Source organism: Teleopsis dalmanni, chromosome 2 (genome assembly GCF_002237135.1).
Source record: "Teleopsis dalmanni isolate 2A chromosome 2, ASM223713v2, whole genome shotgun sequence".
NCBI lineage: Eukaryota > Metazoa > Arthropoda > Insecta > Diptera > Diopsidae > Teleopsis > Teleopsis dalmanni.
This window is the reverse complement of record NC_051847.1, coordinates 26,467,017-26,486,009: the sequence shown is the minus strand read 5'-3', so window position 1 is coordinate 26,486,009 and position 18,993 is coordinate 26,467,017. Positions and strand designations below refer to the sequence as shown.

Genomic DNA, 18,993 nt, shown 5'->3' with positions numbered 1-18,993 from the left:
AGTTCTGTTTCAGCAGTGCTATCATTCAACACTATAATATTGGTAGCGCATGGCTCAACACTTGATTTTTTGGTGCTTAGGCTTGAATCATCGGCAATCGATGTTTTGGTACTTGTTTTTGGTATTGCATTTCTTGGTACTGGTTTTCTTTTGTTCTTCTCATCTACTATTAAATAAGCTTTATTCATATTGATTGACTTAGGTTTCACATTTTGTTTTTGGTTCTCATCAAACACTGGACTTCTACTCTTGTCTAACATAACTGGTGAGTTATTGTATTCCAGCATTCTACGTAATTTGGTTGGTTTGGATGGATCTGCTGCATCTTTCGATTTTTGTTCCAATTCCCGTTCGATTGCTTGAATTTGTAATAAGAAATTAATACGATAAGCAACATCTAAATTCCGATTCATATTATTTGTTTTTGTAATGACATTTTTAAGATATGTTAGAGCTTTTTCATATTTTTTTATTGCCCGCAGATAATTGACATAATGCTGCGTAAAAAACAATTCTACATGTGGATAGTTTTCAGGTGGAAGTCTTTCTTTTTTCTCCTGTAACCATTTGTAACAGTTTTCATAAAACACCTCCAAAGCATCGTGTTTAAAAGCGAGAAACAATAAACGTGCATTCAGACAACCAACAATAAAATATGACCATTCCAGTACTTCATGCTTCTTCAATAATTTATTCGAGCAATTTAAGAACCGATTCAAATCTTGTTTTACAATCAAAGCGCTAAGATTAAGATTTTTCTGGAGAAGAAAAATAGTTTTATTAATATAAATAATATAAAAATTAACTTAAAGAAAAACATTTTCAACTGTTGTAGAACAAGTTGTAGAAGATTTATTATCCTATAATTATAACTAAATCAATAGATAATATAAATTGCTATATAGGATTAAAAAAACTTATTTTTGATTTTTACCAGACGAAGCCCGTATTAACAAATTACTAGCATTAATAATACTATTTTAATAATAAATTATTGAATACGAGCATTATATAGACATATATAATCCCCTAAAAGACTGTATTCCTCTTGTGAGAATATAAAGTTAAAAGTTAAATATAAAGTAAAAATAAACAAGATTTATTATCCGATAAATATAACTGAATCAATAATTAACACAAACCACAATATAGGATTAAAATTTTTATATAGAAAATTATACCAGTCCCAAAAGAGACTATATCCTTTTTGTGACTATATTCCTTTTCTGGCTATATCCCTTTTGTGACACTACCCCTTTCTTGGCTATATCTCTTTTGTGACTATATCCCTTTTGTGGCTATATCTCTTTTGGGTCTATATACCTTTTGGGACTATATCTTTTTACAGACTATACCCATTTTGGGACCATATCTATTTTCATGTCCCAATGCACACACCAACCTAAGTTTATTTGATCTTTGGCTCTTTCTCTTGAAGTTGCTAGATTCTCCGCCTTGATCCAGATTATTTTTAAAGAGTAGATAAATGGCATCCATTCCCAATCTACTCTAGTTTCTCAAACAATCCCCTGCCGCTTTCACACTTCCTTTACCTAACCATATTCAAAGCAATGTATACGTACTTGTAATTTATTCATGTAACCTGCTATATAAATCTCCACAACTACAATATATGCTTAAATTATCTGAATTAACTCAAATCGTTAAGCTTATATTTAATGCTAACTCATACACTTCTTCTTTAAATATTAATTTTGGTAACGTTTTAAATAAATTAAATTTATACATACCCCATGAATTGGAGATAATTGCGTAACTACCATTTTTCTTATGGGTTCCATGCACAAATTGACTTCATCTAAAGCATTTTCTGTTTTTGGTTCAACAGATTGCAATTCTTTTTTCATTTGCTTTAATACCGAGCAGTTTCCCAAACCTAATATGCATTCCAATAACTTTAACTTTGTCTGGAAGAAGAACCAAAATAATGTTAATAGAAAAAAAACTATGTATATATTGACGAAAATTGTAAGATTATAATTATATTGAACTATAACTTATAATGACCCTTTTTCTAGACTCTCAAATAGCATTTAAACATCAATTTTTACTTACTTGTGCTTTTGTAATTTGTTCCATTTGTAAATTGGTCATCACCCATGAACTAAATATTTGAACAATTCGTAAAGCCAAACCCATTTGAATGCCTATTTTCAGTATAGATATAAAAAATCCACTCAATATATTATCAGTTAAGCGATTGCAAGCGCATTCAGCTATTTGTTGAATAAAGTCAAACATTAGTATTAGAAAGGTGGTGTAATCATCAGAACAAATGAAGACAACATTGCGAACTTGGTCTACTAATGCCATAACATGGCGTAGTAAACAGGACTGTTTCAACTCCAAATCGGTTTCCGTTTTACATAATTCATTACCCAAGTTTTTCCACAGTATCTTAAATTTTACAACATGCAGTGTGAACTTTATTATATCATATTTATCTGCGCGGTCTGGTAATTCAGCGTGCGTACTCTCAATTAAATTCATCATTATTTGAGTATAACAGAGATTACCTTTGCGCGCGTAATAATACGAAAGTTGTGTCAAACAATTGAGTAAATAATTTTGGTGACGCTTTAGTAGTGGTAATATGTTTTGTATTGATTGCAATATAAAAGGCAACTTTCTATCGATGTGCTTCTGTAAATCGAACGATTTTCCCTTTCCGCTATTTTCCATTTGTTCTGATGATGCACACAGCTGAGTTAAACTACGCAGACAATTAAAATGATCGTCAATTGTGTCAGCAATTTTATAATGTAAAAGCCAAGCTTCTATGGCATATTTTGAATAGCCTGATAGGTTGAATGTAAGAGCAATTGTTGCAATATCATCAAGTATAAGTTTCCAATCAAGGAACGCTCCATCATTACACAAAAAGTCTGTATCGATCTAAATTGGTATATAGAATGCAATTGTACTGAATAAATATTTAATATAATTCAACTAATATACCTTATAAAAGAAAGCTTCAAATGACTGTAGACTATCTGCCGCTTCATCCAGTAGTAACCACTCTGTAGATACAGTAATACTTAGCAACTCTTTGTGTTGCATTAAATCTTCCAAATTCTCTTCAATGCAGTGTTTAGTTGCATCCGTTGATGGTCTTTTTTCAGTCTTTACGCGCAAAAAATATGCACTCACATGCGCAAACATAAGATGCTCCAAACGATTTAAACTTTTATTTGTTTTAACTTTGGATTTCAGTCTTTCATAGATAGAATTTATATTAACAGTAGTGTCTGATTGCAGTTTACCTCCACGTACTGACATTACGGTGTCAAATTCCGTTTGACTATAACTTATTAATGACTTTCGTAGCACAAGATTTCCTTTTTTATACTCATTTATATGCTGCAACTCTAACCAGTGCAATAACCTTTTCTGATGTGGCTCGAGGGTAGGTTTCAGTGCACCTACTGACTTTTCATACAGTTCCAACAAACACATATCAGAGTCTTGGTCAAATGCTGATGAATGAAATATTGCTATTTGATTACGCATTGCTGCTAAATCAGGTTGTGATGTCACATGCAGCATAGATGCTATGTAATAACAATGCAATTGCTTCATCAGCTTTTTATCATCGGAAACCAATACTGTCTTGTAAATACGTCTTAGCAATAATGACCAATCCGTTGCTTCAAAATTGTTTTTGACTTTTACTAGCATCTCACATAGAGTAACACACATTTTGGCATTTGCTGTAGTTGTTATATTTCGTGTTATACTTGAAAATTGTGCGTACATGTAGCGAAAGTGATAAGGTTTGTTAGAACATGACATGCTATTTAACACATCAATTGAATGGCGTATTATTTTCAGTAAGCTATTATCTACAACATCTAACTCTGTAGCAAATTCCTGCATAAAAAGGTTTTATAAAAAAAATATAAGAACGTCATTGAAATTTATATTTACCCTGATGTCGATAATAAAGTAATTATACGCCACAAGTGCAAACTGGGATAGAGATAATATTAGATGCTTTCTAACACTACTGCAACAACTTAGTTTTTTTAAACTACTTTCAGTTACACCTCCAGCGACTTTAATAAGACTGGATATTAATTGAAAATGAGCAACGTATGCTTCAACCGTATTTATCTTTAGCCAAATGCTAGGAAGCACTTGCGTCGGAGTATCATAAACGTGCACTTTTTCTAAAAACATAATAAATGCTGCGAGAATGTCCTTTGACCATGCAGATTCAATTAAAGTGACACCAAATTTATCAAGGAAACTACTGAATTTGTGACAAAGTTCAGTGTAAGAAAATGCTGAGCTTGCAGTGTATTCTGTCGTATAAACAAATTTTACATAATAATAGAGTAAACAGAACAGATATCCCATAGATTTATTGCTTTGCAAGTTAGTTATATCACGGCACGCTCGTAAATGCTTCATGACTAAAGAATGATGTCGACTGCTGTTTACATCAAACTCCAAAAAATCGAGAAAGGCTTTAATGTGAAATTGCGCTTCTAACTCTGCATCTGCCTTTGAAGTCAGCGGAGTCTTCAACTGTGCCAAAAGTGTAAAAAAGGTGTCAAACATTTTTGTAGCTGTATTTGGCAAAGATTCGGTATAGTCGTACAAGTTATACGCACGTTTGGGTAGCGCATATTGTATGAAATGTGACAAAAGTTTTGGGTAGCAAAAATTCAAATCAGTATTGCATTTAAGCATAGCTGTAAAAAGATCTATTAAACGATTTAAAATATACAAGGAGCCTCTTTCAGCTGATTTAATATCGTAAGAACTGTGCTTGTGTTGTACAAGTAAATGTTGAAAATATGTACTCATTATGAATTGATAATCATCCTCGTTTATCAATACATTTGACTGTGAAGCAAAATGTGCACATATTCTTGATGCCTGCGTATATAAATCCTAAAGTAAAACAACCAAATAATTTACATTCATATACATTAAATATTTTAAAATAATAAAAACCTTTTCCATTATCAAATAATGAAAATATCGCCAATATTCCAAATATTTCGACCAATATTGACCACTCGCTGTTGGATCTATATGAGGTTCAAAAGCCCGTTTTAAAATATCACAGTAAATATCATAGTGTGTCGCCTTGTAATTTGCTATAACCACACAGATTTTTCGTAAAACTTTATAACAATATATCAATTGGTTTTGGCGTCCTTCACTGCCACCATATTTTCCATATCTTTCAACGGTTTTTGCAATTTCTGGCACTATACTCTCAGCCTCTTGGCGAGTTCCTTTTAATGCAGCCTCAATTTTTTCCATTTATTTTTATTATCTTACAAAAAAATACTTTAACTTGCATGTGGCACTGGATTTAATTTCAAAATGAAATAATACTTTCTGGCAAACATACGCGCTCAAAATTAAATCTTAATACCGCAGTGCAGCCAACATCGAAGCCAAAAAATTTAAAAGTAAAACAAAATTTTGACATTTCCACTTAGCATAGAACAATGGCTAAGACACTTCAAACTTATCATACACACTTAACATAGAACAATGATTAAGGCGCGTAAATGATTATAATAACATATTATTGAAACAAATTATTAATTAAAAAAAACATTCTCGTACTTTTTTTAATTCAAGTCAACTAATGTTAAAAATTATAATAAAATCACATGTTCCTTCTAATTGTCATTAACAGTCATGGTTACGTTTCATGTGAAATTGTTGTTGTTATCAACGTAAATAAAAAAATCAAGAAAGAAATTGTTAAATTTCTATTAAAATTTGGTGACGATAACAAAGTTTTCTGTGACTGTTCTCATTGTTTAATTTGATTTGACAAATGCGTAATATTAAATATTGAAATATGACCTTCTAAATTTAAGCACAATTAGAAAGTATCAAAATACTAAGTCTGTTCCACGAGCTACTTGTAGTAACTTTGAGTAACACTAGGTCTGTTCCACGAGCTACACATAGTAACTTTGAGTAACACTGTGTATACACAAGTGCGTTCCACGAACAAATTTGTGAGTAAATGAGAACATCTGAGAGAGCGTAACATCCCTGTCGAAATTTGAAAATGTTACGCAGACTTTACTCATGCATTTTATATGAAGTAAAATTTGTGTTTATGTGTAAATCAGCTGTTATGGTTTGAATTCAAATTTTTGTATTGTTTGTTTGCGCGGCATTTGTGAATATAAAAAAATTCTGCATTTTTAATTGTAACAATTGTAATAAATAAATATTGAAATGGATAAAAACATAATAAATATTTTATTAAGTGATTTAAGTAACACAACACAACCAGAATATAACGTAGTTAATACACTTCGAGATAGTGACTCTGACGATAATGTAGAATTGGTGTATTCGATATTACATAAAAAAAAAAGAAAACGTGTGTGTATAAAAAATTATATACAAGATGTTCTTTACAAATATGACGACAAGAAATTCAAAACTCATTTTTCCAAGCAAGTACATTTTTCCGAAGCTTATGCAATTTTCCAAAAGTTATAGGTAAGGATTTATGTGCATATTAACGTTGCATATATATTAATACATATTACTTTGCAGGTTGCCTAGATGGCACTCGTATAACTATTGATCCTCCTGGAGATCGTAAGGACGACTACATTGACAGAAAAGGAAATATTTCATTATGCCTGCAAGCCATCTGTGATGAAAACAGAAAATTTATTAGCATATATGTCGGACATCCAGGCTCCTGTCATGACAGTTGGGTCTTATAAAACTCTCCTATTTATATGCGACTACCATCGAACTGTGGAGGTAAGTTCTTTGGAAAAGGAAATGAGATTTATTAAAACGTCTTACTTTTACAGAATACTATCTACTGGCTGATTCCGCATACCCCTGTACACAACACATCATTACGCCATATAAAGACAACGGGTGTCTTACTCGTGCACAAAAGAATTTCAATAGAAAATTGGAGTCAGGTCGAATACTAATAGAAAATGCATTTGGTATTTTAAAACAACGTTTTAGACAGCTGTACTACTGTAAATTAAAAGGAGTTGAAAAACCGTGTCACTTTATAAGAGCATGTTGCGTTTTGCACAATCTTGCAAATGAAAACGACTTAGAATTCACATTTTCAGAACAATCTGAGGAAGATAATGATGTCAACAACCACATCCCTTTTAGATCAATCATCGTTAGAGATTCGATTTGGAATGAATTACAAACAGAAAATAACTTGGATTAAAGTGTTTATTTGTATATTGCTTATTTTTCATTAATTAATTTTATTAATATTGCAATAAAGAACTTAATTCTAATTAACATATTAACATCACATTTTATAAATATATACTTAATTCTATCTTAGCTTTAAAATTACATTATTTAAATAAATTTTTAATTCTAACTAAACATAAAGACTATAATATTAAAAGTAAATATGTTTTTAACATAATGAGTCCTAATAATAATAATATGTAATATATTAAAATAAGTTTAAAAATAAATAAATAAAATATATTAATTATTTTATTGTTAATGTGTTTGTCTGTTATTTTTCAATTTCTATTTCTACTGTTTTGTTTTTCAAAAAACAGCCGTTTTCACCAGACTTTACACAAAGCTGTTCCATGAAAATTTGTGTAAAGAGCGTAATCTGGCACTTTATTTGTGTTACGCTCTCAGTTTGTACTTTACTTCTGTTTTACTCATGGTTTACTATGTGTAGCTCGTGGAACAGACCTAATGTGTATGCACAAGTATGTTCCAAACTTTCGAATAAATAAGAGCATCTGAGAGAACGTAACATTCCTGTCGAAATTTGAAAATGCTACACAGACTTTACTCGTACATTTTATTTGAAGCGAAATTTGTGTGATGTTTAAATCAACTGTTTTGGTTTGAATTTAAATTTTTGTGTTGTTTATTTGAGCAGCATTGATGTTCTCACCAGATTTTACACAAACTGTTCCATGAAAATCTATGTAAAGAGCATAATTTAGCACTTTATTTGTGTTACGCTTTCAGTTTGCAGTTAACTTGTTTTTTTATTTGAGTTTTACTACAAGTACTACAAATTTCATCATGTCCTTATGGTAATACAAATCATCTAACAATAACTTAATTTCCAAATGGGAGGTCTAGTGCATGTAACTTTTTAAACCTTCTGACCTCATCAGTCTCGTCTAGCAAAGCTATAGCCATTAGCTTATTCTTTCAAAGTATTTTTAGGTATAATTGACGTCGTTGCAATTTTCACGCACATTCACGCATGTTTATATATAAAAATTATTGATCACTACTCATACGATGTACTGACATATTCTAAACGTTTACACTCGTTCAAATAAAATGTTCAAAATTATTTTTTCATATTTTAATGCAGATATTAAAAAGTATTTATAATGCTTTAATTCAAATATAGAATCCACATGATCAATTAGTATTTGTGTTTGTTGAGTTCTTAAATTATACATAAATTATAGTAACATCAATGAGAAAAAACTAATTATATATATAAACAATAAACATATGAATAATAAAGAAATTATTAATAGGCATATGGATTTCGTGATAATTATAATATTATAAATAGCGCTATAAAATGCGTTACGTTTTTACTTTTTCTTACATCCCGATTACATGAGAGTGAGAAGTTGATGTTACAACAGCTGTTTTTTGTAGTTGACATTTAATTTGAATGTTTTCTTTGATAATTTCAATGCTGGCAATGCTACAGAAGTTCACAAGTGCACTTTAAACATTTTTGTACACATCACTTATACATACATATATAGAGTGTAAAAATAATAAAGGACCAGTTTTCTAATTGACTTCAAAGCTAAAGGTTCATAGTGGAGAAATAAGTGAACAGTTTTTGTTTTTGACGGAAGACAAATTCAGTGTTAACAAAAAAAAGTTAAAAACAGTTACATCAACGCTTTTGATTTTATTTTATTTTTCTTCCAAGTGTTTTAGTTTGCAACCATTACGAATTGTAAGAATGCCATCAAACATGAATAATAAACTGTAAGTAAATAAATGGTGCAAAATAAAGTGTAAAAATCGATTTTGCAGTGAAGTTTTATGGTAACAAGAAAAAAAAATAATAAAATAGAAGAGGAAAATATTAAGTAATTAAGATAAAAACGGGATTGGTTATGCTAAAACTCCCGTTCCATTTGGTGGCAACACGTAATGGTAGTTTAAAGTGGTAATGGTGGCGGTGTTTAATAATAAATATTTATACATATCCTATTTAGTTTCATTTAAAAATATGTGCTAAAATTGCATAAAACGAACAAATAATATGTCAAGGTTGTAAGTAAAGTAAATGAATTAATTATCGAAATTGAAATGCAAAAAAATATTAAACATTTTTGTAATTATTTTGAAAGTTAATTTATATTACTTTATATATTTTTAAATTGTATATTTAAATACATACATATATATTTTTTATTATCATTTTGTTCGTTTTACAATTTATGTTTTGATTTTTCTTTCTCTACTTTATTTATTTATTATTTTATGCAGCCATCTTTGTACACCAACACATATACGTTTCACTTGAAGACTGGGTATTTCTATGATTTATGCTTTCTATTTATTAATAAAAATCGAACAAACATAAAAATCTGATTAGAATTATTGAAAAATCAATATTGTTTAACTTTTTTACGGTAACTTTGTGTCTACGATAAATAGACAATGCACACACACATGTTAAGTGCATATATGTGTGTGGGTATGTGAACTTTGTGTGAATGCGCACAAAATTTTATTTCAATTTATTGTTTTATATGTTCAAATGTTAAATTTAAGTAAAATTTAAGTCATTGAACGTTACACAGAAGCGATGCATTTATCCGTTTATAAAATTATTTTTGTTATTGAGTTTCAGTCATAAAAATTATCTTTAATTTTTATTATTCTTTTTACGGGTTTAAGTTCTCTCGTATGTTTTCATAATTTAAGTGCTTTTTGTTGATTTTAATGTTGTTTTCTTAAAGACCAAGCTTTATTTTTTTACTTCATTTACTTTGATAACACGCTAATTATATGCTGATAGTACCGTAAAGATTTTTCTAGAAGTTGCTGTTTTTATCATGCAACATTATATGTATTTAATTAACCTATAAAGATAAACATTTTTATCTCAGCAGTTAATTGGTCTTTACATGAAATTATTAAGATTCCAAATATTTCTGCAAAAGAATGTTTTTCTATAAACTTTAACTGTTTAAATTCCTATAAGATAATTATGGTCCTACAGTTAGTATTGTTTTTGCAGTTTAACTGTGAAAATTCTAATAAGAAGTGTGCTTTTTTTTCTTACAGCAAGTCTTGTTTTTGGTATGAAAGTTCTTATTTAACGTAAGAAAGCTTATCGCATAAACAATGCTTATATTTTCGAAAAAATTAAATATTAACAATGACTGGCCTTGGCTTTGCTTGCTTGACTCCTAACTGCAATTTGAATTACAAAAACAACAACAATGTTGCTTTTTAGTGTAAACAAAGAAGTATTAGTTTTTTTCTGAGCTTTAATATTCGAAAAATATTAAAATATAATATAACAAAGGTTTTGGTAATAAGAAGAATGGAAGGTACATACACATAGCAGAAAAAGTCTACTTTCACCCACAACTTGCTGAACCATGCTCCCAGGCAATTTCAAACACTGCTAGAATCAGCAGACCTTAGTCCCATAAAACATCAGTGAGTTTATTTGGAAAATAAGATTCGCCAGCGCACGATTTTTAGCTAGGATATGTTAAGAAAGGTCTTCAAGAAAGAATGACTAATAATAAACGCGCAAGATACTGCAAAGCTGGTTGAGTCCATGCAGAGGCCTAAAAGGGGTTATTAAACGCAGAGATTATCCCAGAGCACACGATTTTCAGGTGGGATATGCTAAAAAACGTCATCAAGAAAGAATGACCAATAATAAACGTACAGGATACTGCAAAGCTGGTTGAGTCCATGCAGAGACCTAAAAGGTGTTATTAAACGCAGAGGTTATCCAACAGGCTATTAAATTTAATATTTCTGTAAATTCTAATTGTTTTAATTTAAATATTAAAAAGTGAACGCAGACTTTTAGCGCTAAGTGTATATAAGATATCTCTAATAATTCCCCATATTATGACAATTGAACTTTAATTAATAACATTTCGGTTGATTTGGTCTGATGAAGTAAATTATAAAGAAATCATGTTGGAATATGCAAAAATAATTTAATTGATTGAATATTCTAATTCTGTGATTGATTGGTAAATCTATGGTAACTTTTTCAATCGATATTTGATTTTAGTGTAATTTTCAATTTGATAATAATTTATAACACTCTAGATGTTTTGTCAGGGAAGCAAGATTACTCTGAAATTTACAGCTGTTTTATATAATTTGACAGATAAACTGTAATATGATTCGATATATGTATTTATGAAAAATATATAATTGCCTACAAGAATGTAAGATTACTCTTAAAACGTTCCATTGGGCAATAAAATTTTACAGATCGAGAGTAAATCTAAATTGAATCCAAATTTACCAATCGAAAACGCCATAAATATCTCTTTCCTCTTTACTTTTATACTACTACCTAACAAGTCGCGCACAAGCATTGTTGTTTTTATTACGTGCGTAAACGTAGTGAATAAGAAGTGAATAGCGTGCAAATGAATCGATTTTGAATAGATGTATACTTGAATCTGGAAACAAGTATAAAGGCGAGTAAGAGTTGTTATTTGGTTAAAAAGAGAGTAAAAATGTTCTATCGAGAAGTTTGTAATATAATACTATGTTCGGTACATCAGTAAGCTTTTGTAGTGTATATATTATTCTTTATCGACATACATATTGGCAAATATTTTTATTGTTTTAATAAGAATATGAAAATTAACTTTATCAAGATGTTTATTTGGTAATTGGGTTTACAATAGCTTTATTCATTATTTCACTATTGAAAAGATTATAAAGCAGTGTTTTAAAGTGATCGAACATTTCAATGCTGAAATTTGAACAGTTGTATCGAACACTATGAAAATGTTTGAGGTAATCGAACCTCAAAGCTGTTTTATGCTTTATAGTACTTGCAAATGGCAGTCGTTACGAACAACTACATTACCATTCACAATTCGATAAAGTTCATTAATCTTAACTCAAAGTTGTTGTATGATTTTTCATGTAAATTATATTCAGCTGCTGAACATTTAGTTAGTGAACATTTAGTTAGTAAACATTCAGTTAGTGAACATTTATTTCTTGTTTATTTACGTATTCAATATCGAATGTAAGTGATCATATAATTGAATAAATATTTTGGTTTTATTTAACTTAACTTAACATTTAACTTAAATTTGTTACAATTTCATGGTGTGCTTCTTTATCTCTTACTGCCGTTAACAACGTTCCAATGTTATATATTCCAGTCGAGTTCTATCTTTCTAAGCCAGGACAATTTTTTCAGTCAAAGTCACGTTTTACTTCTATTTTTCCTTGTAGTATTAGTTACAGTAGATTGTATTTTTTATTTCTCATAATATAGCCTAAATATGCAAATATATAAAATATATAAATTCTTTATATTGGTTAGAAGTTCCTGTTTGAATTCGTCGCAGTACTTCAAAATTTGTTACTTTGTCTGTCCAATATATTTTAAGGACTATGCAATATCTTCATATATTGAAAACTTTTAATATGTTTGTCTTACTAGTTCTAATAGTTCATATTTCCATAATGTATAGTAAGACACAACATTTAGTTAGTAAACATTCATTTACTGAACATTGAGTTAGTACACATTCATTTACTGAACACTCAGTTCCTGAACATTTAGTTATAGAATGCAGTTATCATTTGTGTGACATCTGCTCGAACATATTATGTTTATGTTGTTCGTACATTTTTGAGCAAGTTACTGTATTCGACCCAATACTTGTGTACAATCACATCCGAATATCTAAATATTCGAGTACAATCACACCCGAATATCTAAATATTCGAGCACAATCACCCCCGAATATCTAAATATTCGAGCACAATCACAGCCGAATATCAAAATATTCGAGCACAATCACAGCCGAATATCTAAATATTCGAGTACAATTACATCCGAGTATGTAAATGTTCGAAATTTCGAACATCTCAAATAATGTTTAAAGCACTTTATGAAATTATCACTTCGAAAATTGTATTTATTTTATTTAATAAATACTATTTTACTGAAGTTCTCGTAATATTGGAATAGTTCACTGATTGAATATTTTGGTGTTTAAAAATGAAATTAAAAAATATCTAATTCTGGTTCTGCTTTTGTATTTTAAAATGTTTTATTGTGTTTTATATATTGAAAACAGAACAAGATCAGCTACGAACAGATTGCACCACTGGCACTATAGGCATATAAAAGGCCTTAATCACTGAATAAAATATTTTTTTTTTGTTTATTTATTTAATAAATATTTATCTTTGCTGGCTTCATTTCTTAAATACATCCACATACACTTTAGTAAACATGTATATATAGTAATTCAACATATTTACAATATATATTTGTATGCATGTATTTCAACCTCTGTTTTTAGGTAATTAAACTCATTTATTTCTTTGGGTGTAAATATCGTCTTTGCGTGTAGAATTTTATTTTTTATGCATTTTGTTTGTCTTTCCTTTCTTAGACAGTGGAAAATTCCATTAACGTTTAATTTATTTTGTCTTCACATAAACTTAAAAATCCTAAGTACATTGATAAATTAATTGAAGATATATTTTTATTTACATTTACTTGTAATCTTTTTTTTTATTTTATTATTTGTTATTATTTTTTTTATTTGTTAATATTTTTATTTTATTTTATTATTTGTTAATGTTTTTGTCAATAATTTTTAAATTTCAAAATTTTATACTTAAAAATTATCAATAATTTTTTTTCGCTATATATTCCTAAGCTATAAGATTGTAATTAGTATATAAAATATTAACTTGACCTTCCAAAAATTTATAAGACTATAATTAAATTTCGTATTATTTTGTTTATGGATCCGATAAGATATATCAATATATTGCTTTAAGCAATTTTCAATAGAAATGATTAAAGCAATTCGTGTTTTTTTTTTTTTTATTATTGAATATTATAGAAGTATTTGTACCCATAAAGCTACTACCCATATACATACATAAATATACACAAATATACATACTTCTTTTTTATTTTCAAAGATTAACTAAGAATAAACTGTCTGCGATTTGTTGTTATAAAAAGCTCTTCAGCTTTTATTTTTTATATGCCGCAATAAAAAAAAAATAAATAAAAAACATAAAAGGCACGTTTTTAATTTTTGCGTATTTTTAGAGTCACGTTGACTATTAAAAACACAATCCATAAAAAAATATTTGCAAAAAAAATACTTACTTGTTTTTTCTAACGTCAAAAACGTTCATGGACACATATATTATGCCTATGGGTATTACCGTAACATACTGTAACATATATGTAAGTATTACTAAATATAACCAGAGTTTAACAATATGTAACAACCCATTTAAAATAAAAGTAGACCTGACAGATTCAGAAACAACATCACATTATACGTCATATTCAGTGACGTAGACAGAGAATTTTGAAGTTCAAAACCCCATAAAATATTTCCCACTATTATATGCTTGAGATATTTTTTAATAAAATGTTTTTTTATAAACTCTTAAAAACCCTCCATAAATATGAGTCCCTGTGTATACAGAATATGCTTATGGGCATATAACAGTAAAATATGTATATTAAATGTAAAATTCAGGGGCGTTTAAAAATAAATATTACTAATATACCAGTATATAAGCGATAAATGAAATAACAAAAAACTAATTAATGTAAACTAATAGCTAAAGTATTAGTTTGTTTTTTTTGTCATAAATTAATGTTAGGAAGCACTGTTGACCTAAAAAAAAGTTTATTTAAATAAATTAATAAATCAAATACAATAAAAAAACAAGTTAAATGAAGTAAAATAGCTTTGAGTTTGACGAAACTTAAATACTATTAATACAGATTTATTGAACATATTTCTAGAACGTTTTCAGTTTAGAAACTAACTTGTATATATGTTTATATTCAAAAAAATACGATAATTAATAGTTTAAAAGTAATATTTGCTTTCATTTTGGTCTAAACATAAATTTGTAAGAATATTAGAAAAAAATAGGTATATTTTCTCTTAACAGTAAGTACTTACTTATTTACTGCTGTCCTTTTCGCCTAGTGGAGTATAGGGTCTCAACGATTCGTCTAAATCTTACTATGTTGCCTGCTTCTCTCATAATTTGTTTCCAAGAGTGCTGTGCGTCTTTTAGTTTTTGGTCCACGGTTCTTCGCCATGTTTTAGCTGGGGCTCCAGGCCGCCGGCTACCTTACTGATTACAGCGTAGGGCTTGTTTTGTTATGCAGGAAGCTGTTTTCTTGAGTGTGTGGTCAATCCACTTCCATTTTCTACTTTTGACTTCCATATATTCGTAAAGATGCGAGTTTTTCCACATATCCGTAATAAAACGTTGATTTGACGTTCAAGTTAAGGAAAGTTAGGGTGAATAAAGACTTTTGTCAGATTAGAAAAAACAAATAAAAACTTTTTTATTGAACCGATTTGGATCGCTTTTTATAAGAAAATATTAACATAACAAAGTGCAGGTAAGAGTAAGAGAGAGATAACACGAATTATTTGATTGGAACGTGTATACGTTAAGGAGCGTAATTGTATATAATATATTGTTAAAATATATAAATTAAGAAGAAATATCTCTTATTATAAGCGATATACAAACACAAATACGTACGCGTACTCGTGTATGACTTTTTTCTTTATAATAAATCTCTTATGCTATATTTAGACTATTGTATTTAACTTGACAAATATGCAGCAATATTTGTCATTTTTCATATAAAATCCATATAAAAATATGGTAAAGAGATTCGTTAAGTCTTTAGTGTAAACATAGTATTATATTAATATTTTTTTTTTCTTGTTTTTTGATATTCCCATAATTGTCTATACAATTTTGTTTACTAATGAGTCGAGGATCGAGAGACATTGACGTTATTAAACTTCCTATAATGTCTCTATTATTAAACGGGTTTATAAATAAATGTTTTGTGACTGTTCATGATAAATAACTTTAATTGCTCTACCATCTCGATTTAATTATATGAAAATTCTTTTTGTTATGTATGCATTATTAAAATAGTTATGTAAATATATCTAAGATTCAGATATATAACTGTCTACAATCATTTTCATAAAATATTGCTTGTATATTCTAGAATTTTGTTTACTTTACAAAAATATTTACTTTATTAAACGTTTTCATTGACTCTAGAAGCTCGTGTGATGTAAATTATTTATAGATCTACATTCACTTGGTTACAATCGTTAATAAAAATTTGAATGAATAAACAGAATATTCTAGACAACTTCACTTCAATGCAATTTTTCATAAACTCGCATGCCATATATGAACGAATATATGAAATAATCAATGCTGAATTAAAGTTCAATTGGCAAATTGACGTAATTGATATTATGGAAGGTTCTGATTTTAATTCAACTTATCAATTAAAATTGCGATTGTGAAACCTAAACACTCAATTTTAATATTTGTTTATTTTTGTTTTTTAAATTTTTCACGTGATCAAGTTGAAACCTATACTTACTGAATGTTAACCAGTCAATTTTATAGAATTATTCATTTTCAAAAGAAAACAAAAAAAAACGCAATTGTTTATAAATTAAGTAATCTTTTGCAATCTTAGTAATTTCCTTTTATTTTGTTGAAATCTTTAATCTTTTTTGCTTGCATGAAAGTTCACATGTATTTCAAAATATAAAAAAAATATATACGTTAAGGCGGAGAATTTGAAAGATAATAAAATGGATTTTATTTAAATTTATGATAGAAATTTAATCTGTAGATTAGATTATAGTCTATAAAAATAATATACTGGTAATGTCAACGCAATATAATTATAATTCCTTTAATACGAATATTACTTTTGATATTAAATAGCTCTCTGCTTTAGTAAAAACTGTTGTCATCATATTGTCTATTTTATAACTAGAACTTTATATACTCTGTACTCAAGAGTAAACTGTAACGAGACAAGTTCTCTATATATATATATGTGTATATTATCACACATATTTTGAAATCCTTGTGTAGAAATCGTCTTAATTTTAAAGTCTGTTTCAAGTACACAAAAAATGGTTTAATCCATAAAAGTATTACATAGTTATAGTTGTTATACGAGCTCGATCTAAAACTATTCATGTATTCCTAATATTAGGAATTCTTCTGATGAAGGCAAAAGCGATTTTACCAAAACACGTGTAGAGATACACAAAATAAAATGTACGAAATAAAAGTTCAAATATTAAAAAACAAAAACCGACTGAAATAATTTAAAACAAAATTACATTTCCATTGTTGGATGTCTTTCACTTTAGCTATATCCAGAAAAATCATAATTTTTTTCAAGGTCGTTATTTGACCACTTTGATGGATCAGTTCTTTGTGGACAGAGAATATATTTCTCCTGTAATGTATAAGAGGTGGACATTCGACAAGGCAACATTAGTTTATTTCTCTGTCTTCAAAACATTGTCTGTATTCTTCAGATTCTAAAAGCTTTAACTGCATTTTATGCTTACTCAAGAAGTAGTAAGTAATTGTCACTAAAATGCGATTTGTTTGGTCAGATTTCGTAGATATGAGGTTTACTAATCAGACTACTACATGATGAAAACCTTGCTGCAGCAGAATCTTCCCCCAGTAGATCATTTGTGTCTGGTTTTACTGTTATATACATCCATTTAGATATCTATAACATGTCTGTTTAGACACCATAATTTATTTACTTATTCACTTCTCTTTTATCAAAACCATCGTATGTAGGTATCAAGAGTAAAATCAATTGATTTCTAGTAATAAGATGTTCTAAGATATTCACTTTATAACGGCTGCCTGACTCTCTATACATCGCCCACCCTACCCGTGCCCTTGTATGACACAAAAACATATATTCTGTCAGAACAGCACCGAGAATGCTCGAGAGATAAAGATCTTTGTAAGATAATTGGTCGTCTACGAGTTGGCATCCAAATTAACCATGAGCTGTATGTGCTTTTTGATATCATTTAGATAATTTATATCTTCGCTAGTTTATCGAAATTTGACATATTTAACACATGAAACAAACAACAAACAAGTTAAACTAAAAGTAAGGATTTCTTAAATTTTTCTTAAAGAGCTTTTTTCGAACAGTAGTGAAATACATTGTGACCGAAAAGTTTTCGGAAATTCTCATTTAAAATTCGCGCGCTGTATATTTTTCGATATTTTAAGTTTATGTAGTTTGGCAGCACTGTCCTTAATTACTATGCCAAAAATGAGCGCGATCTGTCAGACAGTTCGTTTACGGCAGCTGTTGAAACCAGTTCACCTCAGTAGTGCGTTGCGAAAAAAACAATGGAAAAAAATATTGATCAAAGAGTTTGCATCAAATTTTGTGTTTCGAACGAATTTTCGTGTGCAGAATCGTTGCGAATGCTACAAAAGGCTTATGGGGAATCAGTTTTATCGAAAACTCAAGTTTATGAGTGGTACAAAGCCTTTCAGGACTGTCGTACGACCGTCGAAGACATGCCGCGTTCTGGACGACCTTCGACCTCTACCACCGACGAAAACATTGAAAAGGCAAAGGAAATCGTGTTCAAAAATCCTCATGTGAGTGTTAGAGAGATAGCACGAGAGCTAGGCATCGGTCGTGAGATGGCTCGTTTGATTTTGGTGGACAATTTGTGTATGCGACGTGTCAACGCTCGGCTTTTTCCGATTCACCTCAATTTGTTCCAAAAACACCATCGTGGACAGGTCTCGTTAGACATGCTTGATCGTGCCAATTCCGATCCAACTTTCATGGAACGCATCATAACGGGTGACGAGACATGGGTCTACGAGTACGAC

The 18,993-nt window shown here is 29.2% G+C and overlaps 2 protein-coding genes across 2 annotated transcripts in view; one reads left to right on the top strand and one right to left on the bottom strand.

Moving 5' to 3' along the window:
* Positions 1 to 5,546, bottom strand: LOC119679174 (protein three rows-like; the record flags this gene model as incomplete). Its single annotated transcript, XM_038091378.1, is given in 6 exon segments — positions 1 to 758; positions 1,752 to 1,928; positions 2,077 to 2,916; positions 2,980 to 3,891; positions 3,949 to 4,920; positions 4,984 to 5,546. Coding segments are annotated over 6 exon segments (3,974 nt in total), but the record flags the coding sequence as incomplete, so codon positions are not given.
* A 3,246-nt stretch (positions 5,547 to 8,792) lies between these two features.
* The window catches only part of LOC119686481 (ornithine decarboxylase antizyme), a 32,941-nt gene continuing 22,740 nt past the window's right edge, over positions 8,793 to 18,993 (top strand). Inside the window, 1 exon segment of the mRNA XM_038101068.1 lies at positions 8,793 to 9,006. Coding sequence (XP_037956996.1) covers positions 8,981 to 9,006 — 26 coding nt within the window. The 5' untranslated portion in view covers positions 8,793 to 8,980.